Source organism: Oryza sativa, chromosome 12, assembly GCF_034140825.1.
Source record: "Oryza sativa Japonica Group chromosome 12, ASM3414082v1".
Taxonomy (NCBI): Eukaryota; Viridiplantae; Streptophyta; class Magnoliopsida; order Poales; family Poaceae; genus Oryza; species Oryza sativa.
The window spans coordinates 19,865,138-19,878,831 of NC_089046.1; the positions used below are offsets into that span (position 1 = coordinate 19,865,138).

The 13,694-nt window shown below is 41.2% G+C and overlaps 1 protein-coding gene across 1 annotated transcript; it reads right to left on the minus strand.

Annotated features, from left to right (window-relative positions):
* Positions 1-7,866: 7,866 nt before the first annotated feature.
* On the minus strand, positions 7,867-10,297 carry LOC107279674 (protein FAR1-RELATED SEQUENCE 5-like). The gene is made up of 3 exons (XM_015763775.2): positions 10,175-10,297; positions 9,858-10,034; positions 7,867-9,786 (listed from the first exon to the last, which is right to left on the minus strand). Exons 1-3 carry the CDS (start codon positions 10,295-10,297, stop codon positions 7,867-7,869), a joined length of 2,220 nt encoding a protein of 739 aa, XP_015619261.2.
* Positions 10,298-13,694: the final 3,397 nt, after the last annotated feature.

Here is a 13,694-nt window from a genome sequence, read left to right on the forward strand (position 1 = left end):
CGACCTGAGAGATTGAGAGAGAGGAGACAGAGTGAGATTGAGAGAGATGAGAGAGAGGATAAGGATGAGAATGGGTGGATAAGGATGAAATTTTGAAGTGTTGAGGAGGGAAAAGAGGAGGAATGATAGACTTGTAGGCAGGGCTTTAAGAGGCCCGCATGCGAAAATGGGAGGCCGATTTTTGCAGACACAAGTGAAAACGGTCCGTCTGCAATCTAAATAGCTCATCTTCCAGGAAAATTATTTTTGTACTAGTGAAGGCAACGATCATATTTCAGTATATATGATTTTTATTAATGGTATATATGCAAGAATCTAGAATGATAAGGGTCTCTAGTCGAGAAAACAGTTTTGATATGGGATAATTATGTAGTAGTACAGTAGTAGTTTTGATATGGGATAATTATGTAGTAGTACAGTAGTAGTTTATTATTCCTCCGCATTGCGGTAATTATGTATAGTTCAGCCCAAGTCCGTGTTTCTGCTCGTATTAACTGTGTGAGTTTGGCTAATGTAAATTTTGTAAGAGGAGTATTTGATCAACATACTAATTAATTTCTTCCATCGGCTAGCAATAAGCAATCAGGGTTCTCTTTCATCTATATACGTGTTAGAGTGTTTTGCACACATGCATGCAGGGAAGATACTGCAATACGTGTTATCGTATGTGAAGCTTATTTCTAAGCTTGGAAGTACTCCCTCCTTCCCTAAATGTTTGACACCGTTAACTTTTTTAAACATGTTTGACCGTTCGTCTTATTCAAAACTTTTGTAATATGTGTAAAACTATATGTATACATAAAAATATATTTAACAATAAATCAAATGATAGAAAAAGAATTAACAATTACTTAAATTTTTTAAATAAGACGAACGGTCAAACATTTTTAAAAAAGTCAACGGCGTCAAACATTTTGGGATGGAGGTAGTAGCTAGGTACGTACCTACCGGCGGCGAGGTCGAGAAGCGGCCAGCGATGATGCAGGTGGCGATGGCGGTTGGGAGGGGAGATCGGTGGCAATGGCGTTTGTATGGAATACAGTTTTGTTGCAATAGGGTTTGGGGGGAATGGGGAAGGGGATCGAGAGGGAGTGTGGGGTTTTGTGTGGAAATTAATTGGAAAGAAGAAGCAAATTAAAGCGCGAGCAAAGCAAGCTAAATTTTTGTACTGTTCAAATTCTTTTAATTTTGTCTCGTTCTATTCTGCTAAGCTGATTCCCCTCCGTTTTGCTATGGCTGCAGGGCAATGGCGTTTGTATGGAATGCAGTTTTGTTGCATCTCCATGTTGCAAGGACAGGAGCAGGAGAGGGAGGCGGAGGTGGAGATGGCAATGGCGAGGATGATGCCGTCCTTCCACGTGATGTTCTAGCACCTTGAGATCACCAAGGCCCGAGTGGACGCCACGGACACGGCGCTCGAGGCCTTCCCGGACATGCCCGGTAACTGGATGGATGACTTTCGGGTTGTCGGTGACGGGGCAATGCGTTTCGAAGAGAGTGTGAGCGTGCTCCATGAGTACATGGTGTAGCTAGGCCGGATCTAGATTGAATTGTATTGGTACTCGTTTGTCGATTTGTTGCCGCTATAGATTAATCTTGAGTTTGATAAATGTGTGGACCAAAATCCATGGATGAATAATAATAATCGTGTCCTTAAAAAAAGCATTGCTAGTCTAAAATGAAGAAAACGAATTAGTTTCAAATTCAAAACTGATTAGATTATCCCTCGAAGGGCCTCTATTTGATTTTGCGGAGAAAGTGATGGGGATGAATGGGAAACACACTTTCCCTAAAAAATGGGATACACACTTTCTGTTAAAAAAATGGGAAATACACTTTTTAGGTTAACATCGCAAATCTTTAGGTTAGTCTCGTATTGGACAGAAAAGATGCCATAACACAGTGGACGATTCAAATCCAATATTCTCTAATGGAGAAAAACAGTACAGAAGCATTCTCTAATGAGAAAAACGTAGAACAGATGTTAATTATAAGCAATCTCTAACAGGAAAAAAAATAGAGAAAAAAAATAGAACAGTACAGAAGCGGTAGCAAGTAGGAGTAGCAAGCAATAGCAGTGCAGCACGTGCATAGACCATATTTATGGACTCACTAACTCCCGCATCTCCTTATCCGATCCATTTCCTTGGAGAGAGAGAGTACAGGACAGGGGAGTGCCACAACTACTACAAAGAAGATTTTTCTAAACGGTCCAAATTAATTTTTGCATGCAGTTGCCCGACACGCATACGGAAAAAGGTCTGCGAAAATCGCTATTTTCTCATCTGGCTAGTGTAACCGCATGCAATTCTCTAAACCAACCACATGCGAAAATATTTTTTGGTGAAAAAAATAAAAATCCAACCAAAAAAAACCTAGCCATCCCACCACGCGTCGGCTGCACACTCTCGCCGCCGTCATTTCCGAGGGTGGGGGTGGCGGATCTACCCGCCGGCCACTCGCACCCACCACCGCTCGCCGCCATCACCTCTAGTCGTCGTCGTCGCTCGCTGCTGTCCGCAGCTACCACACACCGGCGCGCCCACCCGCTAGCCATCACCACCTCCCACCTTCGCCGACGGATCTGCGCGGATCCGGGCGAGGAACGGCCACCGCCATCGGATCCGAGCCACCGCCGCCGCCGGATCCGGACGGGGGACGGCTGTCGCTGCAGCCATTTTGGCCGTCGTCACTTGCCCCACTGCGGCAGCCCAAGGTCAAGGGCGGCGGATCTGTGACCGCCAACCCTCTCCACTGCTGCCGTCGCGCCTCCCTGCCGCCGTCATCACTCCCGCCATCGCTCGCCCAACTACCATCCGCCCGTCATGGTCACAGGAAGAGAAGATAAAATTGCCAGTGCAAAATTTTGAAGTGTTGGAGAGGGAAGAGAATCCTTAATAGGTCCGTATGCAAAAATCGATTTTCACAAGCAAAAATGAGCATATGGCCTCTTAAGAGGTTCGTATGCAAAAATCGATTTTCAGAAACGTAGGGGAAAATATTGTTTACTATGGTAATCAATTTTCAATGATTGATATGTGCACACCTGCTCTAAAATCACATTATCCATACAGAAGCAATTAATACTAACTTAAAACCCATGGAAATTTTATCTTCTTCATACATATATATAAAGTTCGTACTGAAATCATTCAAAGGTTACTGTATGTTGATGTGCCATCAATATTGAAAGGGAACAGCAAAATTTGAAGGCAGGAATGCTGCTGAAATTTCTTGGTGCAGCTTAAGAAAAGTCCCATCTGAACATGGTCCTTGTTATGATGATGTAGTTCAGTCCAAGTGTTTGCTCGAAATAATAATTAACTGTGTGATTAGGCTAATGTTAATTTTGCGAGAGGGGAGTATTTAATTAACCTCTTGATTTCTTCCACCAACAAGAAATTAATAAGCAATCAGGCTTCTTTTGCATCTGTTAATCACTAGCTAGTACAGCACAGCTAGCCTGCGCTTTGGATTTTGGTGCCACCTGAAGCAAGAATTAATAAATCAATTTTAAATGAATTTTCTTCAAAATTTAATAAGTTTACAGTCCAATAATAAATTCAGTGAAGCGTTTATTTTCTATTTTCTATTAATTTGTTGTTATTAAACGATGTAACGCTGTACATGTATTCGGCGAAAGTACGTTTCCTTAATGCTAGTTAAAGCGCACTTCAGCTATAATTAAGTCGTTTGCACTATATGAGCAGTATGATAAAATTAACTGAAGTTAAGCGCATATATATTCAGTCTGAATGAATGCGTATCATTTTAACTTAATAGACCAGACAGTTTTGAATCCCTCTAATGGACTCTCGGGCCCTGATGCCATGGAGACGCGAGTTTATTTTTTTAATTGGTTAATTTAGCTTAGGATTAATTAAAATTACGGGGTCCTTTTGTCAGACAAATAAACACACACACCAGGGGCATCTCCTTAATATATAGGGACAGTCACAAAGCATGACTGATTGACTGGTGTCTTGCTCGCTGGATGGACTCATAAAATCTCGTCTTAATTTTGGGGAATATCCGATCTCACACGAAGGGGTTCTTGATATTGATTAATTAAAGTTTAAAACATACTACATATAGCAGTATTTTTTTTATTAGTTATCACACAATAATATTGGAAGATGCAGCAATCCATAATTAATCTTCTGGTCTTATTTTGTGTACGTATATACAGCCTGACGAATATAAATGTAATTAGGGATGTGCTTCTATGCTCCGAAAAAAAAAACTTGCACGAAAGTTAAAGCTAATCAGCGGCTGTGATTAGAAGCGAGATTAGCACTTAATTATCATTAGCGAGGGGTAATTTCGTCAAGATTTTCGAGCGCATATCCAGCCCAGTCCATCTGAAGCGATCCCCACCCCCACCGGTCCACCACGGCGCCGCTCCTCAACCGCACCACCACGCCGCCTCCACTCCCTCCTCCCCTCTCCTCTCCGCCGCTGCTCCGCTCAACGCCGCCTTGCCGCCCCAGCGCTCCGCTCTCTTCTTCCCCTAGGCTGGCCGCTCAGCCCAGCGCCGCCCGGCTTGCTGCCTCTCCATCCTCTTCGTCCCCTCGTCTCGCCGCTTCCCCTCCCCTGCGCCGTGCAGCCCGGCGCACCCCCTTCATCCATCTCACATGCGTAGTTTGCTTGATGAGTGGTTTGCTCCATGTTAGAAGCTTGGTATTGCAGCAGAACATGGCTATTTTGTCAGGTAAACATTTTGAGTACCTTTTTTTTTCTTCTTAAATCTGTTTTTATTTGCATTTTCTCCACACACTATTATGCAATTGTACAGTTGAATTATTCAGGAGTATAATGAACTGTTTATGTTCTCTCAGATGGAACAAAGCAGCTGAATGGGAATCAAGCTATCCAAACCATGATTTTGAGTGGAAGCACATCGCTGAACCGATCATGCAAGTTTACACCGAAACAACTGATGGGTCCTCCATAGAGCCAAAGGAAAGTGCTCTATTATGGCATTATCTGGATGCAGACCATGACTTCGGTTCCTGCCAAGCAAAGGAACTACTGGGTCATCTTGAAAGGGTGCTATCAAATGAACCTGTTGTTGTGAAGTGTGGTCATTACATTGTAGAAGTCAAACCACAGGTCTATACCATTTGAATTTATTACTACATTTTTTCACTTTCAACTCATTATGTCCAGCTCACACTAAATGAAATACATTACTTGTGCAGGGAGTTAGCAAGGGTCTTGTTGTGGACAAGGTAATTCACAGATTGATGAACAACGGGAAGACGCTGGATTTCATAGTGTGCATCGGTAACGATCGATCTGATGAGGACATGTTCAAAAGCATCGACAGCATGACCTCCAGCTCCGCATTTCCTGCAGTTCCAGAGGTCTTTGCCTGTTCAGTTGGTCAGAAACCCAGCAAAGCAAAATACTATGTCGACAATGCTGGTGAAGTAGTAAGATTGCTCAAGAATGTAGCCGGCATTTCGTCGCACCGGGAGGCCATCAGCCATGGACGTGTGATCTTCAGGGATGTGATCGATTATGTGGACTGAACCACCTAATAACATCCAAACTTGTGTACATTCCAATGACTTCATCTAGATTTGACCGAAAGCATGAATCATCACCACCATTAGGACAACTACAGGAGTGCAAGCGGAAGCTCAACATTTTTAGTTTAGGTGATGTATACTCATATGTAGGCAATTTTGATAGTTGAGGAGGTTCTTGCTGGAGAACTGCACTGTGAAAGAAAAGCCCCTGGCTTTGAATAGCCATCGTCCCATCGACTTGTTTCACTTACCGGTTATTACCAGTTGCCAGCGTTTACCTAAATGGCTGAATGACTGAATCCAATCTCCTGCTTCACACTGATGATTGTGTTGGGATTTTGGAAATTATATCTTAGAGAAAGTTGCATTATGCCATCATGGAAACCTTCTAACTCTTATTTGCTCCTCCTCCAAAAAAAAAAGATAACTTGTATTTGCTCATGCTACTTTTCTAGACTTAGTGCTTGGTCTGACTTCTGAAGATTGGAGAGACCTGAAGGCATTGTTTGAACAGTATCAATTCGTGAGATCGAGTCACACAGCCTTACTGCATTGTGTTCTGATGACCGGTAAAAAGTCTCTTATGTTCAGGTTGGCTTTCATTCTCAAAATATCCTCCAGCAAGATGCCCATTGCTAACTATAGTAAGAAAACATCATACTTCTCTGTTGATTTTATGCTTTTTTGCAACTTCAGGTGACTGAAAAATAAATAAAGAGCAAAGACAAACAAATTCAAACCAAACTGCAAAAAATAGACCTTGTTTTGGCTTGTCAAAATGTTCTGAGCGTATGGTAGTGCGGAGCCTAGACTCATGATGTATTAATAACCATTCCATGGCCATACCATAGTATAGGGCTTGTTTTGTTTGAAGCCAATTTTTGCTCTACTAAAATCTTGTAGTGCCAAAACCTTGATAAGTTTAGACACTACCAAATTGGGTAGTATTGAATTTGAATTATTGTGGGCAAAATTTGGTAGCAAACCAAACATACATTTGCTACTGTTGAAGTTACCAAAATTTTGGTAGTGCAATAAGTTGGTACTAAACCAAACAAACCCTAGTTCAAGTGACACCGTAGAGTATACAAGTTCCATATGTTAACAGGCTATCAAAGCTTTGACACGAGAATAACAGCAATAACCATCATTACATGAGCCTACCATGCCCTGATCACACTTATACATGACACCAGCACTTAAGACACGAGCACATATCAGATCTTGTTATCTTACTTACATTCGATAGGGCAGAATATACTGACACAATAGGTTTTTAGTCAGGCACTACTACAGCAGAATAGCAGATAGCAATATGGAGACAGTACACCCAAGCATCTGCTTCAGATGCCCTTAACTTCTCATCTGCTCTGGCAATAGTTGCTTCTTGTACCACTGCTTGCTCTCTAGCTTTCCCTAGCTCAGTGCGCCACATATGAGCCTCCTGAAGTGCAGCATCTCTTTCTTTCAGCAATTGATCCTTCTCTTTGCTCAATCTAATTACCTTTTCTTCAGACTGTCATAGCAGTAATATCCATAGACCATTTGGAGCATGAGAATTCAGAGCATTCAAAATTCAGATATTAAATAAAACTATTTACCTTGAGCATGGATTGTTCCATTTGTCTTTCTATTGCTTGTAATGTCTTAGGCGCTCAATCTCTGAACATAGAAGTATTCTATGTTCATCCATCGTATGAGCTGCAGAAGCAGCAGCTTCCGCAGCCTCTGCAGTCTGTGTTAATTTATCTGCTATTTCCTTAATTGTAGCATCCTGAGCACGAATATTGTTGGCCAAATTCTGCAACTCCTCATCTTTCACCCGAAGAGTCTCCTATGGAATATGAAAAGTAGAAAATTGTTAAAATAATGCTCGTGAATAAAATCAACAATAACCAACCACGTGCCTAGCAGCACATGCATGAAAATTGAAACCTAACAAGCAAAGATGTAACCATCTTAAATGTTTAGCAACGAGAACATTGTTGAACAAATCATACCAAACAGTGTAAATTTATGTCATACAATATTACAACAATTTTCAGACTCTCAATAAGGGCCAAATCTTGTCTACATATAATTAACCAGGTGTGTTCTGTGGCATGAATTTGCTACTAGTTTATACAGGATATATTAATCTGACAATCTAGCCTGAGGCAACCAACCTAATATTACACTAGCACAGATTGGCAGCAACGATGTAAAGCATTCATTTGCCCGTTCTCAATATGTGTTTGTAGTAATGTGCGCAAACAAAGAGAAATACTAGTGTTATGCACATAACATAAACACACCAAACTCAAATCATTTGTACACAACATGAAACATCAACTTACTCTTCTCGCTTTGCCTCTGGACAACGGCGAATGTCATGGCCTGGTTGGCGACAACGACTGCACAATCTTGGCCGATGCTCATCCCATCCTTTCATGCTCCTAGGTGCACCCTTGGTGGCTACACAGATGGGATCTAAAACAGAACCTTCAGGCCTATGTGATGTTTCACCAACCTCGTCAACATGCGTGTGCTTCTTGGTTGCTGCATTAGAAGAACTTATTTTTGATAGTTGACTCTCCATGTATTCTTTCACCTCCCCAAACAACTCACAACTATTAGATGCCAAGTCAAAAAGTTCGGACCCTCGAGCATTCAATTCATAATAATTCTTTTGTTTCTCTGTCCAAACATGCAAATCACTTTTTCGAACAGAAGGAAGATCGGCTTTTGCATTCTTCGATAGGCGCTGCAGCACACAACACTTTGGGATTTCCTTCACCTTCACCTCCAGATGCTTCAATACCGAGAGAATATGCTTGCAAGGGATCCCTTCACGCTCCATCTTTCGGCAACTGCACCTAATATCATGGTTTCCTCCAATGCGAGTGTAATCAACATAGCATTTTCTCGCACTTTTTTGCTCAGATGTCACCATGTACCTCTCACCCTTACCATCTTGTACTACATCAACATGGAGACCATCTAACTTCTGAAGCTCCTTTTGAACTAGATCAAAATTTGCAGATGTGAAAATATGCCCTGCAGATTCTTCGATTTCAGGACTATCAGTGATAGTAGCAGGCCATGATTGAGATGCTTTCGAATCAAACTCAGCCTCTTTTTCACGCAATTCAGAAACACATACCTCATAATGCTCTACTAAATCAAGCAAAGACATGTAATAGTCTAGATGCCTATGAAGGCATGAATTCAAGCTCTCACTCCTCTGGTTGCTTTTCATGCCCAAAAAATATGTGTTAGTCAAGAAAGCAGCTGCCCACAATTTCCTCTTTCTATACATCCTTTTCAACCAACCCTTGTTTCTAGAGGTTCTGTACTTTAAAACAAAACTACTCCACTTTTCTTCAAATTCAGCATGTGAGCAGGCATCATATATAAAGGACCTGAATATCTTTATTTGTGAGAAATGGAGGTGCTTATTGATACCTCTCTCGATATGCCACGAGCATACACGATGGTCGGTATCTGGGAGCACTTGGCGGATTGCTTTCATCATTGCATTATCGCTGTCCGTTATTATAGACCTTGGTTTCTGCTGGCACATTGCTCTCAAGAACACCTGAAGAAACCAAGTATAAGATTCAACACACTCGTCGGACACAATACCACAGGCAAAAATAGTGGTTTGACGATGGTGGTTGAGCCCAACAAAGGGAATAAATGGCATGTTATATTTGTTCATCCTTTGTGTGCTATCAAACACAACATCACCGAACGATTGATAGTCCATGCGAGACTGAGCATCACACCAAAACAGATTTTTCAGACGACCTTCATCATCAACTTGGTACTCATAGAAAAAACCAGGATCCTTGTCCCGCCTTTTCTTCATAAGTTCTAAAGTTGCACTTGCATCACCTTCCAAAATTCTAGACCTCTTATACCTTGATGAATAATTGTACAAGTCCTTTTTGACAAATCCCACCTTATCGTATCCTCCATACTTGCACTTCATGACCTTCATTATGACATTTTTCCGAATACCAATAGATTCTAGTGAATGTATTTCAGATTTTTGGAAGTCCTTAATTTTCCTATGAGACCGAAGAAATGGAGTTTCGTCGTGGCTCGTCAATGGGTGGTTATGGTCATCAATAAAATTGTCTACAAACCAGATACCACGTTTCTTATCAAGCTTGATGCTAAGACTAGCAGCGCATTCCATTCGAGTCAACGCTCTTTCCCTTCTTGCACGATCCTCAGGTTTTACCAAACTAGGATCTCGAATCCCCTCCTTAGAGCAAACAAAACGCCTGTATTCGATGGCTCCAACTCTTTTTTCACGCCTCACAATTCCTTCCTCACACTAAAACCTTTCCTTTTAGCATAACTATTGTAGAAGTTGTAACATTCATCTTCAGTCTGAAAATTCATTTGAACTATATTCCAGTACTCATCTAGAGCTACATTATCTTCCTCAACGCTGTGGAACACATTGTGACTGCTACTAGGATCATTAGGCTGAGATTTATTGTGGTCTCCCTATTATAAAAAAAAGTATTTAACCCCAATACTATGAGCTAACGTGATAGAAATCTAAACTACAACATGTATAAATAATTGCATAAATCCAACAAATAAATGATAAGCACTCTATGGACATGTGCAGATAGTGAACTAACCAAGGAACATTCAGCATAGTCATCATCATTTGTATTGGACGAATTGTCCATGTACGAATCAGTTGAACAATCCTTGCCACATTTAGCATCATCTTTATTGCCTGTGCCACGAAACTCACCCATCCTACCAAGTAAACTCATTTCATTATTTGGACAGAAAAAATTTGCCTTGTATGCTGCTAGTATGGCTAAACAATATCAGTTCGCTAAACCACCATGCATGCAATGGAAATTCACATAGGCAGGCAGCTAGCAAGCCAGGCTAGGCCAAAACATAACACTGATATGGGTAAACCCATTGAACTAGGTTTCTACAGCCTTAAACTGTTAACCCCAAGTTAAGAACTGTTAAGAAGCACTATCTACTATGCAAGTGGTGTAGAGGCAAAATAGATGGAAAATACAAAAAATTTCTAGACAACACAAACTAATACTAGGAAATTAATAACCGTGATTAAAATGGTACTTAAACAGCCTTAAAAACTATAAAACAACTAACTTGCCCAAAACCTTGACAGTTGGGAAACAATCGGTGAATAACATTTAGCTAATACTCCCTCCATTCCAAAATATAAGGCACAACCACCCTTAATCCAAAGACTAAGAAATAACTATTATCATCTTGTAGTTTGGATCATCCTAATAAATACTAATGCATGCATTCAATAGGATTAGATAACATGAGAGTGGAGGATTTAAAAAGTAATAATTTAATGGAGAAGATGTCATAGTTAATTGCATACTTGCATATATGCCTTATATTATGGAACATCTAAGAAAAGTGGTTGTGCCTTATATTATGGAATGGATGGAGTAGGTCATACCATAATTAGCTATCGACAAAGAACAGTCAAGGAATCAAATCAAGCTATATACTCCAAATATGAGTAGATTGGAGGCGAGTCATCATATTCTATACAGTGAAACAAAACAAATATGATGGGAACTGAAACTATACCTTCAGAAAAGGTCTTCTGATGGAACAGGAAATTGTTTCACATCAAACCTGTAGTCCAAATCAATTGTTAGGTTAATGCTCAATCGACATCACACACGAGATGGGGCACATCAGAAATAGCAAGCGTACCGGTATGTTGCAATTCGGAGGAGCCTCGGCGGAGGAAGGGGGCTGTTCATATCTCAATCCCGTGCATCACTCCAGTTGTCAGTGGCGGCTCCGGCGTAGCGCCGTGGGAAGGAGGCGCCTGTGGATACTGCGGCAAGCCGGCGGTGAGCTGTGAGATGGATGAAGGGGGTGCGCCGGGCTGCACGGCTCACGGGCGGAGGTGACGATGGTTGGGCGGCGCCGCCGACGCGCGGGTTGTGGAGGAGCGATGGCGGCGCCGATGGTGGCGGAGGGAGGCAGGAAGCGGCGTAGGGAGGGAGCCGGGTGGCGAGGCGGCGTTGCGAGGGGAAGAAGAGGGCAGAGCAGCGACGGCAAGGCGAAAATCGGCGCGGCGGTGCGGTTGAGGAGCGGCGCCGTGGTGGACCGGTGGGGGTGGGGATCGCTTCAGGTGGACTGGGCTGGATATGGGCTCGAAAATCTTTGGACGAAATTACCCCTCGCTAATGATAATTAAGTGCTAATCTCCCTTTTAATCACAGTCGCTGATTAGCTTTAACTTTCGTGCAAGTTTTTTTTTGCGGAGCATAGAAGCACATCCCATGTAATTAAGTACAAAATAAAATGACATAGCTGATATTTGTACATAAGTGTTCCTTAACAGTTTTATTCTTAATATTAATGCTAGTATATCCATGGTGCTCTGGGTTTTCATCTCTGTGGCACAAAAACTAATGCACTGACAATTACAACGTGATGGATCATTTTTTAATTGACTTTCCATGGGTAGACATGATCGATTTCTCGTGCTACCTCCGTCCCAGAATATTTATCACTTTACTTTTTTTAACTTTTAATTGTTCGTCTTATTAAAAAAATTATAAAATTATTATTTATTCTATTTGTGACTTGCTTTATTATTAAAAAGTACTTTAAGTATTACTTATCATTTTTTATATTTGCACTAATTTTTTAAATAAGACGAATGATCAAACATTGTAAAAAAATGTCAAAGCGACCACTAATTTGGGACGGAGGTAGTACTTACGTGTATATCGCACAATTCTGATGTGGTCAATCAAATTCATTTTGTTCTACAATATATATTTCCGAGCGCTGTAGCACCTTCTATCCAGATCTGTTACCAACGGTACAATCGATCTCTTCGACCGTTTCCTTTTGCAGTTCTGCAAAAGGCTGGTAACGTTCGTTTGGTAACAGCGAGGTCCAGATATATGTCCTGTGTGTGGTAGAATAAAGAACAGTGAGATTTTATGCATGTAACTGATCAGAATTGGTTTTTACCGTTGGCATATATAGCTCACTGTGAATCCACACACAACAAATTCCAGAAGCTAATTGTTAGCTGAACCGGCTGCCGTACGTCTCGACAATTTACATAAACTAGATTCTAGGGCGCATCAATGGCGCCACCTGTACATAACTTTTTGTTACTGTACTGTTGATCAATTTTGAAACACTACTAAAAAAACCGGTTTTTGAATGTGTTAATTTGTTGGCTCAACTACAACGATTTTCTAATTTCATCATCATTACATATTTGGCTTTTAGCATGCTACTTTATATTACATATATCACATCCACGAAGTGCGCCTTAAGGTCTAGTACAGTTAAAGTTCAAAAAGTGAATGGTGCATCCATCAAGATCAAGTTGATGGAAGGATGAACACTTGCATTCGTGTTACCATGCTGGCAGTGGCAGGCACATGAATGGAGCAAAATCATCAATGGAGACCGCAAGTTCATGTGTTCTTTGGTAGGGAGGATGATGCATCTGCAATGCACGTGTTTAAATTGTTTACATCAACGAACTTAAGAATGAAAGAAAAACATATATAATGATTATTTTTCATATAGTGGATCGAATTCATTCCAGCCTCTGTCGTCTGGCCTGGATTCGTGAGGATTGCTGATAGCAAAATCCTTTCTTAATTTGGTGGTACCGAAAGGCGATTGTTTTCATATGTTTGTACCTTTATTTTTCTTCTTATGAACTTTTACTTGCTCCGATTTCACACAAAGAAAATCTTATGTCTGAAAGATAAAAGAAAACCAGGGAAAAAAAAGCTTGCACTAGGTCGACTAGCTAGACGACCCTAATTAATTATTAATCATTTTAAATTCTTGCATACCAATAAAAATCATATCACATAGGATTATTGTATTGGGATATCATATCGAAGGCTCAAAGCAAAGTAATGATGATCAGACATGGAAACGAAAACGCAGCCGGCCGGCAGCGAGCAAAACGGCATCAGTCGCCGCCGACTGAGAACACCGGCAACATGGACATGAATTCGAACAGTACAAAAATATAGCTTGCTTTGCTCATGCTTTAATTTGCTTCTTCTTTCCAATTTCCACACAAAACCTCACGCCCTCTCGATCCTGTTCCCCATTTACCCCAAAACCCTAGCCGCCCGATCTCCCCTCCCA